Source organism: Nerophis lumbriciformis, linkage group LG01 (genome assembly GCF_033978685.3).
Source record: "Nerophis lumbriciformis linkage group LG01, RoL_Nlum_v2.1, whole genome shotgun sequence".
NCBI lineage: Eukaryota > Metazoa > Chordata > Actinopteri > Syngnathiformes > Syngnathidae > Nerophis > Nerophis lumbriciformis.
Window position 1 is genome coordinate 34,019,610 of NC_084548.2, and position 21,270 is coordinate 34,040,879.

At 36.9% G+C, this 21,270-nt stretch overlaps 1 protein-coding gene across 1 annotated transcript in view; it reads left to right on the forward strand.

Moving 5' to 3' along the window:
* The window catches only part of atp6ap1lb (ATPase H+ transporting accessory protein 1 like b), a 46,890-nt gene that overhangs the window by 18,516 nt on the left and 7,104 nt on the right, over positions 1-21,270 (forward strand). Inside the window, exons 2-5 of the mRNA XM_061980095.1 lie at positions 8,039-8,076; positions 8,573-8,655; positions 20,348-20,586; positions 20,720-20,770. Coding sequence (XP_061836079.1) covers positions 8,039-8,076; positions 8,573-8,655; positions 20,348-20,586; positions 20,720-20,770 — 411 coding nt within the window. The remainder of the gene's footprint in view (positions 1-8,038; positions 8,077-8,572; positions 8,656-20,347; positions 20,587-20,719; positions 20,771-21,270) is intronic.

Consider the following 21,270-nt stretch of genomic DNA (forward strand, 5'->3'; position numbering starts at 1 on the left):
CCTAAAACAGAATCTAAAAAAACGCCCAAAATGCTCTATTTACATGCTGTGGCCTGCATATTAACCAAGCTATAAGGACATTGCTATTTTAAGAGCAAACACAGTGGAACTATTTTTCTTAACACAGCTCCTTGATCCCGGAAAGTAGCCAGTGCAGCTATTGACATTCTGAGCTGCTGCTGCTGCTGCATCGCCTCTGAGTTGGTGAAAATGTGTGCTAGAACATAAATAATGCCTCTCACTTGCACAATTGAATGTTGTGGCCATAAGCTGAGAAGTTGGTCAACTTTGACCCAAATACATTGTTAGTTGGATGCAACAAGATGCTTGTTTGTGCCCAGCATTTTTTACCTGATGAGTGAGGATTATGATGAATTCATCATCTAAAGAGGGCAAGCAAATCTTGTGCTGAAAGACATAAACATCACATCTGGATGGCATCCCAGTGAGAGCAGACATTGTACAGTAACTGATTTTTTTATTATATTCGTAATTTGTATTTCTTGTTCAGCACTTAGCAATACTGCTACAAGATGCTTAATATTTCACAAAAGCTGGATCTGCTTATCAAACAGCTTCGAAAACTTGTAGCTTATCCATCGTATATTCAGGCTCAAAAGAAGATAAGGTTCCGGATCATCATTTGTCCCAAAGTAGTTGCCATTTGCTATCATGAAGTCTATCATGATTAGCAGTAGTTGTTATTGATGAATGAAATAGCAACATTGCTATGCCCTCTGTGGAATCAATGTACCGCCAAAATTGGTAAATTTATTTAGCGTTTTACTATACCTGGAATGATACCCAAAGCGCTTTGCGTTACACATCACATTCACCCATTCACACACTGATGGCGGAAGCTGCTGTGCAAAACGCTACCCAAGACGAATCAGGGGGAAAGGTGAATTTTGGTAAATATTACAATTGAATGTGCCTGTTACTACATTACATCAATCAATCAATATTATTTATTTATCCAGGTAAAAAACTCATTGAGATTAAAATCTCTTTTCCAAGAGTGACCTGAACCAGAGGGCAGCAAAAACAAAGTTACAGAAATACATACAGCAGTCAAAAACTAAAATAAAAAAATAAATGACTTACATAATGTATATTAACATCAAAAACATGTGATAGATAAAATAATAATAATGTTTCAGTAAAAACAATTTAAGAACAAGTACAATGCCGAATAGATCCTTTAAAATTACCTAAAATTCCACCAAAGAGATCAGTTTAGGCAACCTCAGATCCTTTTGTAAGTTATTAGACTCAGACAAACTTTAAGGATCCACAAGGGAAATTGTTCCACACAATAGCTCAGTTACAAAGAATGGAAAGGATCGTGCACACGAGGGCACAAAGCGAAAACAAAATGTAGAGACTAAAAATGTACCATATTAGCAATATAAAATATAACATGTAAAATTGACATATTATATATACAGTATATAATATAAACTGATATATTATATTATTATGTTATATTATTATATAATATACACAATATATTATTCCATGCCTAAGTAGCAGCATATCTGAAATCTTCTTTCCAAGATGTGTGTTGGCTCCAAGAACAAACATGTGCCCTGCGACCTTAAACTGTAGCGACTGTAATCTCTACACATATGCAGTAAGAACACAAATAAAGGGGAACCAGACCAAGAAGTGATTTATATATAAAAACCATCCATCGAGAAAATCTGCGATCTCACAAAAATGGACAGTTTGTCATTGCATACAAAGTGCAATTATGGACAAGGTTGCCACAGCTAGTAATAAAACGTAAGGCACAGTGATATACAGTATCCAGTTTTTTTCAAATAAATGTCAGGCTCATTCATAAAACGCAAGTCTCCAACTCAAGCAAAGGCATAAAAGTGGTCAGGATCTAGTGATCTAGAAACAGGACTTGTTTCTAAAGAAAAATCCCAATTCAATTTTATGTTTAAACTGTTTTTTTAGAGGACTTTATAGGTGTAATAGATTGAATTCCCACTATCTGCATTGTTAGCTGCCTCTAGCTAGCAGTCATTTACTACTTAAAGTGCATAAAAGAGAGAAAGACATGTGTGTTCTTGTCTCACATAAATATTGTGAATAAAAGGCAAAATTCTAAAAGAAAGTGCAGTTCGCCCATAAGGTGGCCCTATTCTATATGTCCACTGTTTAGAACGTTGTGCCCTTGGTCTACATGATGTAGACTCGATCATGAGGTTGGTGGGTTTTAAAGTTATCCATGATATCATTTTTATGCCACTCCGGAATCTGGTTAACAGTATAGTCAGAGAACTTCATGGGATTTCAACGAAAATATGTTAATTTCTCACATCACAACTTTACCGAAGTCAATATATGACAACTTGCCGCTGCTAATAATGGCTTGCTTATTTAATTATTATTCAATTATTTAATTATAAATGTGTTGTTTTTTTAACATAAGAATTGTGAATCTAAACTAGAGTAATGCAACAATGGGAATATTTTTTTGTTTTAGAGGAGCTAAAGCTATGGTTGGAAACAAGCTTTGTAGTCAAAACTTGCGCATTTACAGCCATGTTGATAAGTGTGTGTTAACCCTGTTCAAATAAACAACATGAACAGGAAAGACCTAACTCAGTGGTGTCCAAAGTGCAGCCTGGGGGCCATTTGCAGCCGGCAGCTTGTTTTTCATTGGCCTGTGACACATTCAAAAGACAAAATAAAAGCATTCCAGATTAGAACATTACACAAAATAACTAGAATATGCAATTTTGGGAGAAATCCCTGGTGAATGCTTAAATGTGCAAGCCGCTGAAATGTGCAAGGCAAACTTAAATGAGAACATTAGCATGCTAAAAGTTAGAATGTGTCAAGTACCAAGTCATATGACTCGGAAGCGTGCGCATGTAAAATTAGCTAAAAAAGTTAGCATGCTAACAGTTAGCTTGTATCAGGTACCAAGTTATATGACTCTGAGGTGTTCGGCTGTAAAATTGGCAAAAAAAAAAATTAACATGCTAGAATGCTAACGATAGCATGCTAAGAGTTAGGTACCAAGTTATATAAATCTGAGGCGTTCGGCTACAAAATTGGCTAAAAAAGTTCGCATGCTAATGTTAGTACGGTCAGATTGTTTTGGTCTCGTCTAGTGGCCAATACTACTTTAGTATTGGTATTTTTAGTTAATTTACCCATTGTTATGCTTGAAAATGCAAAACTTAGGGCAAATGACATAATATGTTTTGTTACCGATGACACAACAACAACAACAACAACACAAAGCCAAGATGGATGTTGTGTTCAGTCGTTTAACCAGTGCGTTTCCCACTTAGGCCTTCAGTGATCTCCGACTTTAATGATTACCTCTCAAAATACCATAATTCATGTCACCACATGATCATTGCTGGAGAAATACTACACAGGAACACAATTACACCCTACTGGCCATTTAATCATATCAACAGTGTACAAAACGGGTTATTTTCTGGCGCATTTAAAAATAAATTATAACGCATCAGCAATTAAAACGTATAGCGTAAATGTATCTGCTTGGCTTATGGAACTTCCGGTCAATAAAGTTTGATTCAAAGTACACACTTATGAAAGATATATTAACTGCCCTGACCACATGATGGTGACAAATACACATGTAACAATGTTAATTAAATGACAAGCATGACACACTTCAACAACAAGAGTTTACAACTTTTAGTTGTAACAGAACAGCTACTGTCAACAACTTGTGATCTGATTGGCTATCGCAACTGTCTCTCAACTCTATGTGTTCTCAAATTCATCCGCTAACAATCCCGTTGAGTATCCAATCAAAGGACGTGTAAATGTCACTGTGGAAGTCTTCCTCCCGTGGGTTCACCTGATGCCGACAAACCTCCACGATAGCCCGGATGTCTGATGTTAGCAATGTATTTTTATTTGGCAGCGCACACACGCTAGGAAAACACACCCAACTTTCCAGTTTCCGCTCTGTGACTTTTCAGTCTCTCAATGTCCAGTGCGCGCCTGCTTGGCAACTCCAACTCCAACAACTGTGTCTCGGCCCGGCTGCTGCTAACAAGCATGGCAGGTGATTGGATGATCAGTCCCAGCTGGGTAATCCAATCACCTTCCAGCTGTGCTTCGAGGCCGGTCCTTGCACACCCCTCTCCGCGGCAGGCCCGTAGACCACGCCCCCCTCCACAGTCACGTTCAAGGTGAGGCCATCTAGAATAGAATAGAATAAAATAAAATAAAATAAAATCTAGAAGGCCTTACTGACAACAACTCGTGATCTGATTGGCTATCGCAGCTGTCTATCAACTGTATGTCCCCGTTCGCTTACAGTGCACGGACGCCAGCATTGCTGAATCTGAAGGCAGATTTGGTACAGCATGGCAACATAAGCTAGCTGAATTCTGATTGGATACAAACTAAAACTAAAAACAACAGCACTGGAACGTGCATAATATGACATGAAAAGAATATGAATCATTTTAGATATTTAGGGAAAGTAAATACAGAAATAATTGTATCTTTAATTATGATCATGATTTCTGGATATGTTGGGCCAGCAGAGAAGGCCTTGCTGGCCCTGACGGCACACCACTGCGTTTAACATATATTGATTGACCTAAATTGTATTGGTTTTAGTATCTTTACTCGGGATGTCCGATAATGGCTTTTTGCCGAGATCCGATATTGCGATATTGTCCAACTCTTTAATTACCGATACCGATATCAACCGATACCGATATCAACCGATATATACAGTCATGGAATTAACACATTATTATGCCAAATTTGGACAACCAGGTATGGTGAAGATAAGGTACTTTAAAAAAAAAATTATAAAATAAAATAAGATAAATAATTTAAAAACATTTTCTTGAATAAAAAAGAAAGTAAAACAATATAAAAACAGTTACATTGAAACTAGTAATTAATGAAAATTAGTGAAATTAACTGTTAAAGGTTAGTACTATTAGTGGACCAGCAGCACGCACAATCATGTGTGCTTACGGACTGTATCCCTTGCAGACTGTATTGATATATATTGATGTATAATGTAGGAACCAGAATATTAATAACAGAAAGAAACAACCCTTTTGTGTGAATGAGTGTAAATGGGGGAGGGAGGTTTTTTTGGGTTGGTGCACTAATTGTAAGTGTATCTTGTGTTTTTTATGTTGATTTAATAAAAAGAAAAAAAAAACCATACCGATAATAAAAAAAACGATACCGATCATTTCCGATATTACATTTTAACGCATTTATCGGCCGATAATATCGGCTGGCCGATATTATCGGACATCTCCAATCTTTACTGTACAAAATGAATCAAAATGGCCCTTGCATTCTTCAATTTTTATTTATGCGACCCTCACTGGAAAAAGTTTGGACAGCCCCGACCTCACTCATGCACACTGCTCCTCTGCTCTCGCCTATTCACAGTCAGTCCATGTGTCCCATCACCATGATAAACTCAACACAAAAAGCTGTAAGTGGTAAATGTGTTGACACAACTTTAAAACAAAAAATAACAAAGTGAAAGTCTAATAAACTATACTCTCTTCAAAAAAAACAAAAAAACAACAACAACAAAAACTATACCTCTTCACAAGGTTTTTTTTTTTTTTTAAAGAAAGACAATAAATACGTTCTTCTGACGTCACTAGTAAGCATGTAACACATGCAAATGATAAAGCTGGGTATGACAATCAGTTTTAAACTTGCAGACATTTTAGAGTTAAAATAAGCAGCTGATCTAATGACTTACTTTTGAGTGCTTGAAAGTGTCACGCATATGTAGGTCATCTTTACCTCCACCTTGTACAGATTACAATTATGCTCATTTTAGCACACATCATGTGTACTCATCTAGTGTTTCCTATCATTCTATTCAATATTAGGTGCCATACAGTTAAACATGTATACAGTAGACGAGTGTCACAGATGGCGGACTGTAGCCATCATGCGACCGGACACGGGTATTAAGTTTACTTACAAGCCAATTATAACTATCTTTTGTGCAAGGATTAGCGGCCGACCCAGATAATCACTGACAGGTCAAAACCGACCACAAAGTCAGACTAAAGCATCCCTACGAGTAAAACGGGTTGAACCTCCAGCGATGTCTAATAAACCTATTCCTGTTGTATGACGTCTTTGATTGGACGGTTAAAGGCTCAAGATTAGCTTCACTTAAATCCAAGGCAGTGCAGGACTGTGTTAGAGTGAGGGTGAATCAGCTGCTGGGACACACACGTGAAGGAAATACATGTTCACTATGTCCCTGCTGCAATATATGGGTCAGAACCACAAAAATGATTTGCAGTCCACGAGAGACTGGAGTCCTTCAGAGTAGAGTCATCAAGCCGCTTACTGGCTTTGTTAAATAGTACATAAATAGTAATCTGAGTTTCATTCACACTACCTCAAAGGTTACATTTCAAAAGGTAATATTTTGTTTTTATTTTTTCTTATTAATTATAGCTTGTGTATAAATGTATGAATTAAAGAGTGAAGTATTTAATCCCTATTGAATATTAGGAGTTATCTGTCATGGCTTTTGATGGGTTCCTTGTGATGTAGACCAGAAAATGACAGTTTTCTTTGCAGTAAGAAGGCATGACCTAAAGCAGGGATTTCAAACTTATTTTAATCGCAGGGCCACTTTACAGTTTCGGCTGCCCTCAGAGGAACGCTTGGAACTGCGAAACATACAACGATATAAATGCATTGCCTCATGAGCAGGTATAAGTATCATTTACAATTTAATCAGTAATAGTACCAAATCGATACTTCAAAACGCTGCTTTATAAAATACTTTTATAAAGTACATATAAAATGGAAAACATACCGGGTTTTTTTGGATATGTATCTCGTGCGCTCGAGATGTTTTCCCGTGAGCAAGAGATACATATCTAAAAAAAAATTCCCCCCATGTCCCTTTAGGGCAGGAGTCCCCAAACTTTTGGACTCGTGGGCCGCATTGGGTTAAAAAATTTGGCCGGGGGCCAGGTTGTGTATATATATATATATGTGTATATATTCTAAAATCTCCTGATGATTGAGGGTACCCCCCCTCATGAAACAGGCCTGTAGAGATGAAATAGTCTTGTGATTTTTTTTCCCACACATACATATATATATATATATATATATATATATATATATATATATATATATATATATATATATATATATATATATATATATACATATATATATATATATATATATATATATATATATATATATATATATATATATATATATATATATATATATGTATGTATTTATTTTGGGGTGTGGGGAGTAAAACTTGTCAATTGGCAAGTTTTACTGCAAAAAGGCGCTTTTGGTATCCATCCACAAGCTTCTGGCAAGCTTCTGGTTGAATTTTTGACCACTCCTCTTAACAAAATTGGTGCAGTTCAGCTAAATGTGTTGCTTTTCTGACATGGACTTGTTTCTTCAGCATTATCCACACGTTTAAGTCAGGACTTTGGGAAGGCCATTCTAAAACCTTAATTCTAGCCTGATTTAGCCATTCCTTTACCACTTTTGACGTGTGTTTGGGGTCATTGTCCTGTTGGAACACCCAACTGCGCCCATGAGCCAATTCCTGAGCTGATGATTTTAGGTTGTCCTGAAGAATTTGGAGGTAATTCTCCTTTTTCATTTACTCTCTGTAAAGCACCAGTTCAATTCGCAGCAAAACAGGCCCAGAGCAATACACTACCACCACCATGCTTGACGGTAGGAATTGGTGTTCCTGGGATTAAAGGCCTCACCTTTTCTCCTCCAAACATATTGCTGGGTATTGTGGCCAAACAGCTCAATTTTTGTTTCATACTCAAGACAGCCATGACATTATGTTCTTTACAAGTGTATGTAAACTTTTGACCACGACTGTATATCACATGCTTCTGCTATGCATATCTTTGATGTTTCTTGGTAAATTCCTGCTCAAACTCCAGGGTAGAATGCTGCAACAATCAACTGTATTTATATGAATGATCACAATCTGTTATATTGTCTTCTCCTTTCTCCACAGCAAAGAAAACCCCAACCACGCGACAAGAGTCACATCAAGTAAGTGACTATGTGGCGTGATGGAAGACCTGATTCAATCAAGCCTGCCATGGCAATGTTGACGTGTGGATAGATGGTCCTGACAAATGCATTTTGTTCCTAACCCACATCACTGGAATGCAAACTGCAGTGGGTGTTATTCATTCAACCTGAATTTGGCATCAGCGTGTGACTATGTATAGGTTGTTGAAAAACATTGCCCCAATTTAAATGATCTTATGATGCAACCAAATATGGATGTTTGTAAATACCAGACAATAGCTCAACTGCAACACAACAGCTGATGAGTCAATGTGATGACGCAAAACATCTTGAAATAGAAAGGAGCTCCATCACGTAGGTCTAGGCCGGATTTGTGTGCATCTGTGTGTGTGCCAGTAGGATGCGTTTTTTTGTCTCTGAAATGGTTTGGACTTTTATTATTATGCTGCAATAGATCAGCAGCATTGTTATCGTCTTAATGTGCATGCTGATATAATCTTTCACGTGTTTTCAGGTCAGGATGGCGAGTTCGGCTTAGAAAGTGAAGAGGTTACTTTGACGCCTGAAGATGAAAACCCACTCTTGAGAATACTGCAGGTACGCATGTACACCTCTTCTGCCTCACACTCTTTCTCGCTCTCTCTCTGTCCGCCATTGTGTCTTCATCTGCACATCACACTTGTGCACCCACTTGGGTGCATGCGAGCCAAACACAGCACTCTGCCACGGTGCGTGACCTTGGATGTGACAATATTCCTGGTGTCACATTCACCAGAGGAAAAACATCTTTGCATCCCACGCATGCACACACACGCACACACACACACGAACACAGTGGCATTCTAAAAGTGACACGTCTGTGGGACCATATGTTGCATCCGCCGATGCTGTCTCATATGGATTAAAGGACGCCTCGCAATTTCCGGTCCACTTGAAACAATGCATTTACAATGGTGGTCATGCATTTGCATGGCTGTCATTGTATGTACACACAGAAGCCCCAATATAGTCACCTATTATCTTACATGCCAACAAAAAAATGGCACTGACTTTACACGTCTTGTGAAACAATGCTGGATTAGCACAAATGCCTTCTAATGTGCTGTAGCCTCAGAGCAAAGAGATTAAAAAGATGGAGGAGGAATGATGAATCAGCGCAGCATGTACAGTATGTTCCCACAGATCTGGGTACAGTATACAGCATATCAACGCACATGTGTTTATGACTCCCCCCATCAGACCGTGACGGCACTACAATATGAAGTACAAATGATAAAACATTAAATAAGAGTATGTGAAAGTCCGACTCCTATTTTCCTTACTTCCCTGACGCCTACTTAACATCTTGCAATCAATCAGAAAATCCAATAGCTAAAGTGCACCAAACATGGCAAAGTGTGGGGGCAAACTGTTTTGCACATTACCCATCATGCATTTCAGTGGAATTACTGGGTGTAATTATGACAAAGGTATGGTGCTCACATGTTTTTATAATGTCTACATGGTTCATGGGGCATGTTACCTTGTTTGGCACTTAAGAAGTTTGTTTTTTACTCGATGCATTGGTGGAAAATGTAAGATTTTTCTTCATCCTGCTCCTTCTCAGGCATTGGTGTGTAAATGTGTGTTTAGTTTCTGAGGTTTAATTGTCTATTGATCAAAGATGCACATCAATGAAGGAGATAAATAAAAAAATGAAATGAAATATTCGAATTATGTAAATATCCCGTTGTTCAAGTCCAAGATACTGGTGGACACCCCTGCTCTAAACACTCCCAATTTGTGGTTTAAAGGGGAACATTATCACAATTTCAGAAGGGTTAAAACCATTAAAAATCAGTTCCCAGTGGCTTATTTAATTTTTCAAAGTTTTTTTCAAAATTGTACCCATCACGCAATATCCCTAAAAAAAGCTTCAAAGTGCCTGATTTTAACCATCGTTATATACACCTGTCCATTTTCCTGTGATGTCACATAGTGATGCCAACTCAAACAAATAGAACAGCAAGCTATAGCGACATTAGCTCAGATTCAGACTCGGATTTCAGCGGTTTAAGCGATTCAACAGATTACCAATGTATTGAAACGGATGGTTGTAGTGTGGAGGCAGGTAGCGAAAACGAAATTGAAGAAGAAACTGAAGCTATTGAGCCATATCGGTTTGAACCGTATGCAAGCGAAACCGACGAAAACGACACGACAGCCAGCGACACGGGAGAAAGCGAGGACGAATTTGGCGATCGCCTTCTAACCAATGATTGGTATGTGTTTGTTTGGCATTAAAGGAAACTAGCAACTATGAACTAAGTTTACAGCATATGAAATACATTTGGCAACAACATGCACTTTGAGAGTGCAGACAGCCCAATTTTCATCAATTAATATATTCTGTAGACATACCCTTATCCGCTCTCTTTTCCTGAAAGCTGATCTGTCCAGTTTTGGAGTTGATGTCAGCAGGCCAGGGAAGCTAGGGTCAATATTCTTCTCTTGATCATCTTCAGTGGCATAAGGGACGGTGTGAGCCAAGACATCCAGGGGGTTTAGCTCGCTCGTCTGCGGGAACAAACTGCCGCCATTGCTTGCCGTGCTAGCGAGGTCCTTTGTCCCTGAATTGCTCACACACTCCGGCAGATTCAATGGGGGTCTGGCGGCAGATTTCTTTGACTTTATCGTTGGAAATGCATCTGCTTTGAGTGTCGCAGGATATCCACACATTCTTGCCATCTCTGTCGTAGCATAGCTTTCGTCGGTAAAGTGTGTGGAACAAACATCCAATTTCTTGCCACTTTCGCATCTTTGGGCCACTGGTGCAACTTGAATCCGTCCCTGTTCGTGTTGTTACACCCTCCGACAACACACCAACGAGGCATGATGTCTCCAAGGTACGGAAAACAGTCGAAAAAACGGAAAATAACATAGCTGATTTGACTCGGTGTTTGTAATGTGTTTGAGAAAATGGCGGATTGCTTCTCCGACAGCGAATAATAGAAAGGCGTTTAATTCGCCAAAATTCACCCATTTAGAGTTCGGAAATCGGTTAAAAAAATATATGGTCTTTTTTCTGCAACATCAAGGTATATATTGACGCTTACATAGGTCTGGTGATAATGTTCCCCTTTAAAAGGTCTAAAATGTCCAAATTATCAATAATATCATTGTGACTGGCATTGTAATATAGATATTTCAAAATGTTTCTACACATCTAAAAGAGTAGCCTTATTATAAGTGCTATAAAACATCTAAATTAAAATTGTACTGAATGAACTGGTGGATTTTGAATGATGAGACTGCAATCTTTTCCATTGCGGTACTATTTTACAAGAGTTTACAGCTTGGTTGGTATCTTTGTGTTGTCTGTTAGAAACCAATTGTAATTGTATATTTACCATCTAATTACCACAGGACGTACTGCAAGTTAATGTAGTGCTTATCTGCACTGTAAAGATGTTCACTATACTTGGAAAGCTTCTTTACTGTGAATCAGTGTAAAATAATTTTCCATCTAGAATACTAGCACAACTAAAGATGGTTTCTTTAAAGGGGGATTGCACTTTTTTTTATTTTGCCTATCGTTCACAATCATTATGAAAGACATTACGATGGATGTGTTTTTTTTTTTTGCATTCTAAATATTAAATAATTGCGATCAAAAGTCTGCTTACAATGGAGCCTATGGGAGCCGTGCAACTTGCATACAAAGCTCTTAAAAATAACTAACATTCAAACACCTCCATTGAGGTTTTATATACATGATGTAAGTATATATGTAATGTAGTAACAGGCACATTTATAATAACATTTAACATTTATGTGTTTTGATCATTTTAAGCATCCGCGGCGCAATAATTAAAAAAACGCATCACGTTTGCTTTTGCTTTATTTCTTCATCATTCATTTCTGCTCACTGCAGACTTTATGAGAGCCAGCAAACATAATAAAACATCACTTACTGTACAAGGTCTGCTGTCATTAGGATGCTGACCAATGGGATGTTCATATATTTCCATTTAGGTGAAGAATGTCTCATAATCCTCATTTAGAATATGGGGTGGGGACCAAGCTTCTTTTCGTTTCGTTCTGGACATTTTTGGGTCCTAAATGGCTGTCAAAGTGTACCAACTTGTTGGAATACCTACTCAGACTTCTTTTGTCCAGGTGAGATGCATGATTTATGATCTGTAATAAACTCATACTTGCCAATACTCATACTTGCCAATATATATATATATATATATATATATATATATATATATATATATATATATATATATATATATATATATATATATATATATATATATATATATATGTCTTAATAAGGTTATCCAAAAAATAGTGCTCGATACCGTAGTAGAGCGCAATGTATGTATGTGTGGGAAAAAAATCACAAGACTACTTCATCTCTACAGGCCTGTTTCATGAGGGGTTCCCTCAATCATCAGGAGATTGAGGGAACCCCTCATGAAACAGGCCTGTAGAGATGAAGTAGTCTTGTGATTTTTTTCCCCACACATACATATATATATATATATATATATATATATATATATATATATATATATATATATATGAAATACTTGACTTGGTGAATCCTAGCTGTAAATATACTCCTCCCCTCTTAACCACGCCCCCAACCACGCCCCCCGCCCCCCACCTCCCGAAATCGGAGGTCTCAAGGTTGGCAAGTATGAGTTTATTACAGATCATAAATCATGCATCTCACCTGGACAAAAGAAGTCTGAGTAGGTATTCCAACAAGTTGGTACACTTTGACAGCCATTTAGGACCCAAAAATGTCCAGAACGAAACGAAAAGAAGCTTGGTCCCCACCCCATATTCTAAATGAGGATTATGAGACATTCTTCACCTAAATGGGAATATATGAACATCCCAGTAGATGAGTGTTATGTGTATGTATATGTGTAAATAAATGAACACTGAAATTCAAGTATTTCTTTTATTATATATATATATATATATATATATATATATATATATATATATATATATATATATATGAAATACTTGACTTAGTATTTCATATTATATATATATATATATATATATATATATATATATATATATATATATATATATATATATATATATATATATATATATATATGAGTGTTATGTGTATGTATATATGTAAATAAATGAACACTGAAATTCAAGTATTTATTTTATTTATATATATGAAATACTTGACTTAGTATTTCATATATATATATATATATATATATATATATATATATATATATATATATATATATATATATATATATATATATATATACACATAACACTCATCTACTCATTGTTGAGTTAAGGGTTGAATTGTCCATCCTTGTTCTATTCTCTGTCACTATTTTTCTAACCATGCTGAACGCCCTCACTGATTGTGTGACACGCAAAAAGTGCTTTCATCAAATGCACTAGATGGCAGTATTGTCCTGTTAAGAGTGTCACAACATTGCTGTGTACAGCAGACCAACTGCTTTACGGTAGACAAAATGCTGTTGTTGTGTGTTGTTGCAGCGCTGGGAGGACGTTAATGAAACTGCCTAACAATAAACCCACATAAGAAACCAAGAACTGGCCCTCGATCATTCTACAGTTATAACGTGATTGAGCAGGCACGCTGTTTATATTGTGTGCCTGAATTTCGGGAGATTTTCGGGAGAAAATTTGTCCCGGGAGGTTTTCGGGAGAGGCGCTGAATTTCGGGAGTCTCCCGGAAAATCCGGGAGGGTTGGCAAGTATGAATAAACTTATAGGGATCAAGGAAGCAGAGAAGCAGCAGACCACTAGATGATGTAAACATAGGCACACACAGTAGTGATCACGGCGCCGCTATAATTAGTTTGTCTGTGTTAGCGCTTATAATAACAATATCGCTTATACTTGGTTAATATTCAAATTCAGAAATGTAAATGGAGTATCGTTGGCGGTTTTTGAATGGTTATATATTGGATTTTATAGGCGGAAGAGTTGAGCTCCCATCGGCTCCACTGTAAGCAGATTTTTATTTACGTTTATTTAATATTTCAAATGTACAAAAAAAAAATCCATCTGTCGTCATCTCTTTCATAATGATTGTCAATGATAGGCAAAATTCCCCCAAAAAGTGCAGTTTCCCTTTGAAAGCATGGAAGAACAATTAACAGGCCTTTTGCAATAATTATGATCTAATCATCATATTTTTGTATTATTACTAGAGACTACAAGCCTTCTTTAGAGATGAACATAAGGTTTTATTCATTTGAAGCCTTCTTTACCAGGGAGATCATCAATAAAAAAGTCATAAATTGAGCGATACGGGAACCTTGAAATTACAGGACAGCTGGATGGCACAACTCAAAATTACATTTTCTTCTGTATGAACTATTGGAATGTGGCTGTATTTATTAGGTGAATAACATTTATTTATTGTCAGGATCACCCATCCATCCATCCATCCATTTTCTACCGCTTGTCCCACTCGGGGTCGCATTTTATAGAATTTAATTTGCTGGGTCATGTCAATCAATCAATCAATCAATCAATCAATCAATCTTTATTTATATAGCCCTAAATCACAAGTGTCTCAAAGGGCTGCACAAGCCACAACGACATCCTCGGTACAAAGCCCACATAAGGGCAAGGAAAAACTCACCCCAGTGGGACGTCGATGTGAATGACTATGAGAAACCTTGGAGAGGACCGCATATGTGGGTAACCCCCCCCTCTAGGGGAGACCGAAAGCAATGGATGTCGAGTGGGTCTGACATAATATTGTGAGAGTCCAGTCCATAGTGGATCCAACATAATAGTAAGAGTCCAGTCCATAGTGGGGCCAGCAGGACACCATCCCGAGCGGAGACGGGTCAGCAGCGCAGAGATGTTCCCAGCCGATGCACAGGCGAGCGGTCCACCCCGGGTCCCGACTCTGGACAGCCAGCACTTCATCCATGGCCACCGGACCTGTGCCCCCCCCCCCCTCAAGGAAAAGGGGAGCAGAGGAGAAAAGAAAAGAAACGGCAGATCAACTGGTCTAACAGGGGGGCTATTTAAAGGCTAGAGTATACAAATGAGTTTTAAGATGGGACTTAAATGCTTCTATGTGATCATTCGCACTTGGGAATTGTAATACTCACTAGTTTACCACTACACAATTGATATAGATTTATTCATCAAGTTTAAGACAACGTCAACCAGTTACTGCAAATACAGTGAGATTAAACAAAGTATTCAACAAGAAGAATTCCAGTTACTGTCGCCCTCTCGTGGACAAAAGGTTGTATATCAGCACGTTCAAAGACTACCCCAGTTGACAGCATCAGTATAAACAACATTTTTAAGAGGCACAATTAGAAAGTGATGTTAATCCTTCTTTGGCGTTTGTATATTTTTAATTATTTAAATAATTATACATTTAATTATTGTTTTTGTCATGGCCCCCGAGGGCGCGGATATTTTTTCACATACCGCCAGAAATAAAATGCTTTTGAGAACATGATAATTATTTATCTTTCTAATCTGTATATGTTAAACTAGTTGTTGACGCACATTTGCTCCAAATAAATAACTTATTCTACTTGAACATATTGCATATCCCCATTACCTATTACTGTATTCACGGTAAACCCAATAGCTATATAAAGCTTGATAACACATTCTGCTCCAAGGCTTTGTGTGGCCCTAAACAATATTTTGTTTGTGGTCCCATTTTGGTCTTCAATATTATTTGTTTATTTATTATTACTATTAGACTCCAACCTAAACCTAATGTCAATGCCCCATACACAAACACTCAGTATGTTTACATGCACTAAAAAACAATCGGATTCATTAGGTTGAAACCAGCTTTTTAAAACGCATGTAAAAACTAAATTTTTTCATAATATTATTTTTCTTTTACAAAATACTGCCACATAAATTTAACAAAGTAGCCAGAATGTGAGTTTTAACAATCATACAACCTGCCATTATTCAAATAAGTATGATTATAAATATGTCAAGCTTGTCTTTACCTTATAGTGTAAAGTAAAGATGACATGTTTAATGTAGGATTTTCATCAGTACATCATGATTATAATTATACTGTACTGTAATTATTATTATCAATCAATCAATAAATCAATCAATCAATCAATCAAAGTTTACTTATATAGCCCTTAATCACAAATGTCTCAAAGGGCTGCACAAGCCACAACGACATCCTCGGCTGAGTGAATCTTATGAGTGTTAAGCCTTTTTTGTATGTTTATAAATTAGTGACGCCTCTTTTTATAACTTTTTTAAAGGTTCCTTGAACGCACCACAATTATGTGCTATGAGTTGGAAAAGTTAAACTTCAACATAATTTTGTCCGATGCTGCCACAAATAGATGTACCGTATTTTTACCTTTCTTCTATCACCTCACCTGGTCCCCATATATTGGAGCTGTTTGGCTGCATAAAGGTTAGCTTTGATGACATCATGATGTCTGTGAACAGTAAAATGTACCATGCTGGATTTGTGGCAAAGATCTACCATGATGATGTGGCCCCTTCAGTGGTTGTGGTCCTAAGGCCCTGTCTACATTAAGCAGAGGTGGGTAGAGTAGCCAGAAATTGTACTCAAGTAAGAGTACTGTTACTTTAGAGATTTATTACTCAAGTAAAAGTAAGGAGTAGTCACCCAAATATTTACTTGAGTCAAAGTAAAAAGTATGTTGTCAAAAAACTACTCAAGTACTGAGTAACTGATGAGTAACATACACACACATATCATATATATATATATATATATATATATATATATATATATATATATATATATATATATATATATATGTATATACATATATACATACATATACATATATATACACACACATATATATATACAGTATATAATTTATATTTATTTATTTTGCCGTTTTTGTTTACATGTTAAAGGTGTTTTAATGAATATACATGCATGTTTAACACATATAGATTCCTTTCTTTCATGAAGACAAGAATATAAGTTGGTGTATTACCTGATTCTGATGACTTGCATTGATTGTAATCAGACAGTAGTGCTGATAGCGTCCACGTTTTCAAATGGAGGAGAAAAAAAGTTCCTCCTTTCTGTCTAATACCACATGAAAGTGGTTGGTTTTTGGCACCTTATTTGTCCAGCTTCCATATTCGTTTTTATACACTTTACAAGAAATACATTGGCGGCAAACTCCGTAGCTTGCTAGCTTGTTTGCGCTGGCTTTCGGAGACTCTTGTTTTGAAAGCGCAGGCGCGATGGAGCGGCACTTTTATTGTGAAGACAGGAACTGTGCAGTCAGTCTTTATGCTTTTGACAGGATGTACGTTTGAAATAAAAAAGGGTCTTTTTTCCTTCACACTTTTGATTGATTGATTGAAACTTTTATTAGTAGATTGCACAGTACAGTATATATTCCGTACAATTGACCACTAAATGGTAACACCCGAATAAGTTTTTCAACAGGTCATGTGACCGCCTGGCTCTGTTTGATTGGTCCAACGTCACCAGTGACTGCATCTGATTGGTGGAACGGAGTGAAACGTCACTAGTGACTGTATTTGTTGAAACGCAGGCACTATGACAGACCAAAACAAACAAAGCGTGCATTAACAGATCGATAAAAATTAGTAGCGAGTAGCGAGCTGAATGTAGATAAAAGTAGCGGAGTAAAAGTAGCGTTTCTTCTCTATAAATATACTCAAGTAAAAGTAAAAGTATGTTGCATTAAAACTACTCTTAGAAGTACAATTTATCCCAAAAGTTACTCAAGTAGATGTAACGGAGTAAATGTAGCGCGTTACTACCCACCTCTGACATTAAGCCAGATAACTCTTTAAACAAATAATTATTTAGCCTAAGCATCGTGTCAGCCACACTAAACCATTGTTTAAGGTCCACCTCCTTGGATAATTTTGTACACGGGTAAGTGTGCCGTGCATTTCTTGAAGACTTAGAGCGTAAAATACGACAGGGTGGCCTTGTTTCCTGGTCGGCCTGTTGGTTATTGGTTGCTACCTATACCTGGAGTCTTGTGTACCGTTCAAGCGTGAATAAATGCTAATTCTGTAAGTTCCCCTGCCTCTCACGTTCTCCTGACATCCTGCTGCGTCCAACCAGGCTGGCTTGCCTCAGAAACCTTGGGGTTGTGTTGGATCAGTCAATGTCTTTGGAAGGTCACCGTCGTCAACTGACCAAAAACTGTTTTTATCATCTCAGAAATATTTCTAAAGTGAGAAATTTGTTGTCAAAATTGGATCTAGAAATGATCATTCACGCGTTCATTTCGTCTCGCATTGACTATTGCAATTCTCTCTTCACCCTTTTCAACAAGTCGACGCCAAAGAGACTTCAGACTGTACAAAATGCGGCTGCCAGACTTTTGACTGGTGCACCCAGAACAGCCCATATCACCCCCTTTGTATCCAGTCTTCATTGGCTTCCAGTTAAATTCCGCATTGAGTTTAAAATGTTAGTCCCCACCGTGCGTTGCATGGTGGGACCCCTCAGTTCATTATAGAGGTTTATTTGAAATAGGGACAGATACAAAAACATAGACATCTGAAACAGTTATCCAATGTATCCATCATAGTGTTTGTAGCCAAAGCTAATTTACAACACTTGTCCCCAACAACAACAACAACACTGATCCAACATCATTAAAATAGGAAAATAAAAAATAGAATGAGTCAATAATAATGATAATAGTAATAATATAGACAAAGTGCAAACTAGATAAAAGCCAATAATAATAATAACACAGACAAAGTGCAGACTAGATAAAAACCAATTAGTAAAAATGAGTAAAAACTAAACATGGGAACACGATTGTTGCTCAACTAGCCATACTTTTGTTTGTTTTATGAAAGTAACAAGTGCAGGTATACTTTTCAAAGAGTTCCATAGTTGTGGTCCTTTTATTGAAAAGGCAGTCTGGGCAAAAGATGTCCTACGAAATGGAACACAACAGTTGCCTTGTTGACTCACTCACTGACTTGTTATGTCCCTACTCTAAGGGCGCAGCCTCCGGTCTTCAGGCCAGAGTCTTCTAAAGATCCCGAAAACTCGTTTTAAAACCCATGGAGACCTGGCATTCCAGGCTATAGCTCCTGGAACAGTTTGCACCAGTCCCTCCGTGATCTTGACTGTGTTGACACTTTTAAGAAACATTTAAAAACTTCTCTTTTTATTAAAGCTTTTAGTTAATGCACCTTTTAACTATCATTTTCAATCACCTCTGTATCCTTTTTATGATGTTGCCCCTGTTGTTTTAAATTGAATTGTTGTTTTACTTTATCTATGTTTTGTACAGCGCTTTGTGATTCTATCTGTGAAAAGCGCTTTATAAATGAAATATACTTACTTACTTACTTACTTACCTCATGATTTGAGAAGCAGTGATTTGGGCCAGCATACTTGCTAACAAACAAGGGGAGGTGAGCTATTTAAACTGCAAGTCATATTGATAAAGGCTAAAGTTAGAGATGTCCGATATCGGCCGATAAATGCGTTAAAATGTAATATCGGAAATGATCGGTATCTGTTTTTTTGTTATTGGTATCGTTTTTTTTTTGTTGTTCTTTTTGTTTTTTTGTTTTTTTTATTAAATCAACATAAAAAACACAAGATACACTTACAATTAGTGCACCAACCCAAAAAACCTCCCTCCCCCATTTACACTCATTCACACAAAAGGGTTGTTTCTTTCTGTTACTAATATTCTGGTTGCTACATTATATATCAATATATATCAATACAGTCTGCAGGGATACAGTCCGTACGCACACATGATTGTGCGTGCTGCCAGTCCACTAATAGTACTAACCTTTAACAGTTCATTTTACTCATTTTCATTAATTACTAGTTTCTATGTAACTGTTTTTATATTGTTTTACTTTCATTTTTATTCAAGAAAATGTTTTTAATTTATTTATCTTATTTTTTTTTTTTTTAAGTGCCTTATCTTCACCATACCTGGTTGTCCAAATTAGGCATAATAATGCGTTAATTCCATGACTATATATATCGGTTGATATCGGTATCGGTAATTAAAGAGTTGGACAATATCGGAATATCGGATATCGGCAAAAAGCCATTATCGGACATCCCTAGCTAATATCAAAATAGTGCAATGCAACATTTCTAAATCATGTATCACATTTGCATAAAATGTAAACTTCAGCCTGTACATTTACTTTCAAACATCCCACAAACACTGGATGGCATAAGTGTCTCTATACCCATTATTATGCTGAATAATTGTTATATTCTTCATTCCTGCAGCCTTTCAAGTGGCCTCATGCAGAACTGTCTCACAGTAAGAGAAAACTGCTCCAGTCGCTGATGGGACCTTATGGCCCCCTGAGTGTGTCCTACAATGGGAAGACGTGCATTCTGTTCAAGGCAAAGCGGCTGGCAATCCGCTACAGGAACCACACCTTCATTGATCTAACTGAGAGAGTGTTCAATTCCAACGCACCAGTGGACACCAAAGGATCTATTTGCACCAAGGAAAAGGCCACGTGAGTCCCTACTAGGTCAAATATATTTGCAAACACACATTAGTGGTAGCAACCTCGGTTTAATTCTCTCTTTAAGGCAATGAGAAATGTTTACAACATGTACAGTATGTAACATTCTATCTTTTGTCTACAGGCTTTCATTAAAGTTTGGTGATGTGGAGGACTTGCGAGGTCTAGTAATCAGGTACTTTATCTAGTCTTACTTCGTTTGTTTGTTGTGATTGTGTGTACCGCAAAATGAAAGGTTTTTAACCTGAGCAAGTAAGTACATTTGAAGAGGGGAAAAAAGCACACATACAACACACAATTGCACCCAAAAATATTTAAATTGTTGTAAATATTAATTACTATTTAAAATGGGTAAACTTTCTAAAAATCACACATTTAAAAAAAGAATAGCGACATCCATCTACAATATTAGTTATGTTTAACTATTTAAATTGTTTTGTTTTGTTGGTTTAAATAATGTACACTACTGTAAGTTTATAATCTTTGCAAATTGGAGATGATAATTTTGGCTTTTTCAAGGGAGCCGGAAATTGAGTAATCCGTTCTGTCAAAGAGCCATTCAAAAGACTCGCTTATGATACGTAACTCAAATCACTTGTAGCACTTACACGATTTCTCAAAATAATTCAAATTTACGTATTCCACCAACATTTACTCTATTGGTGGAAATTATTC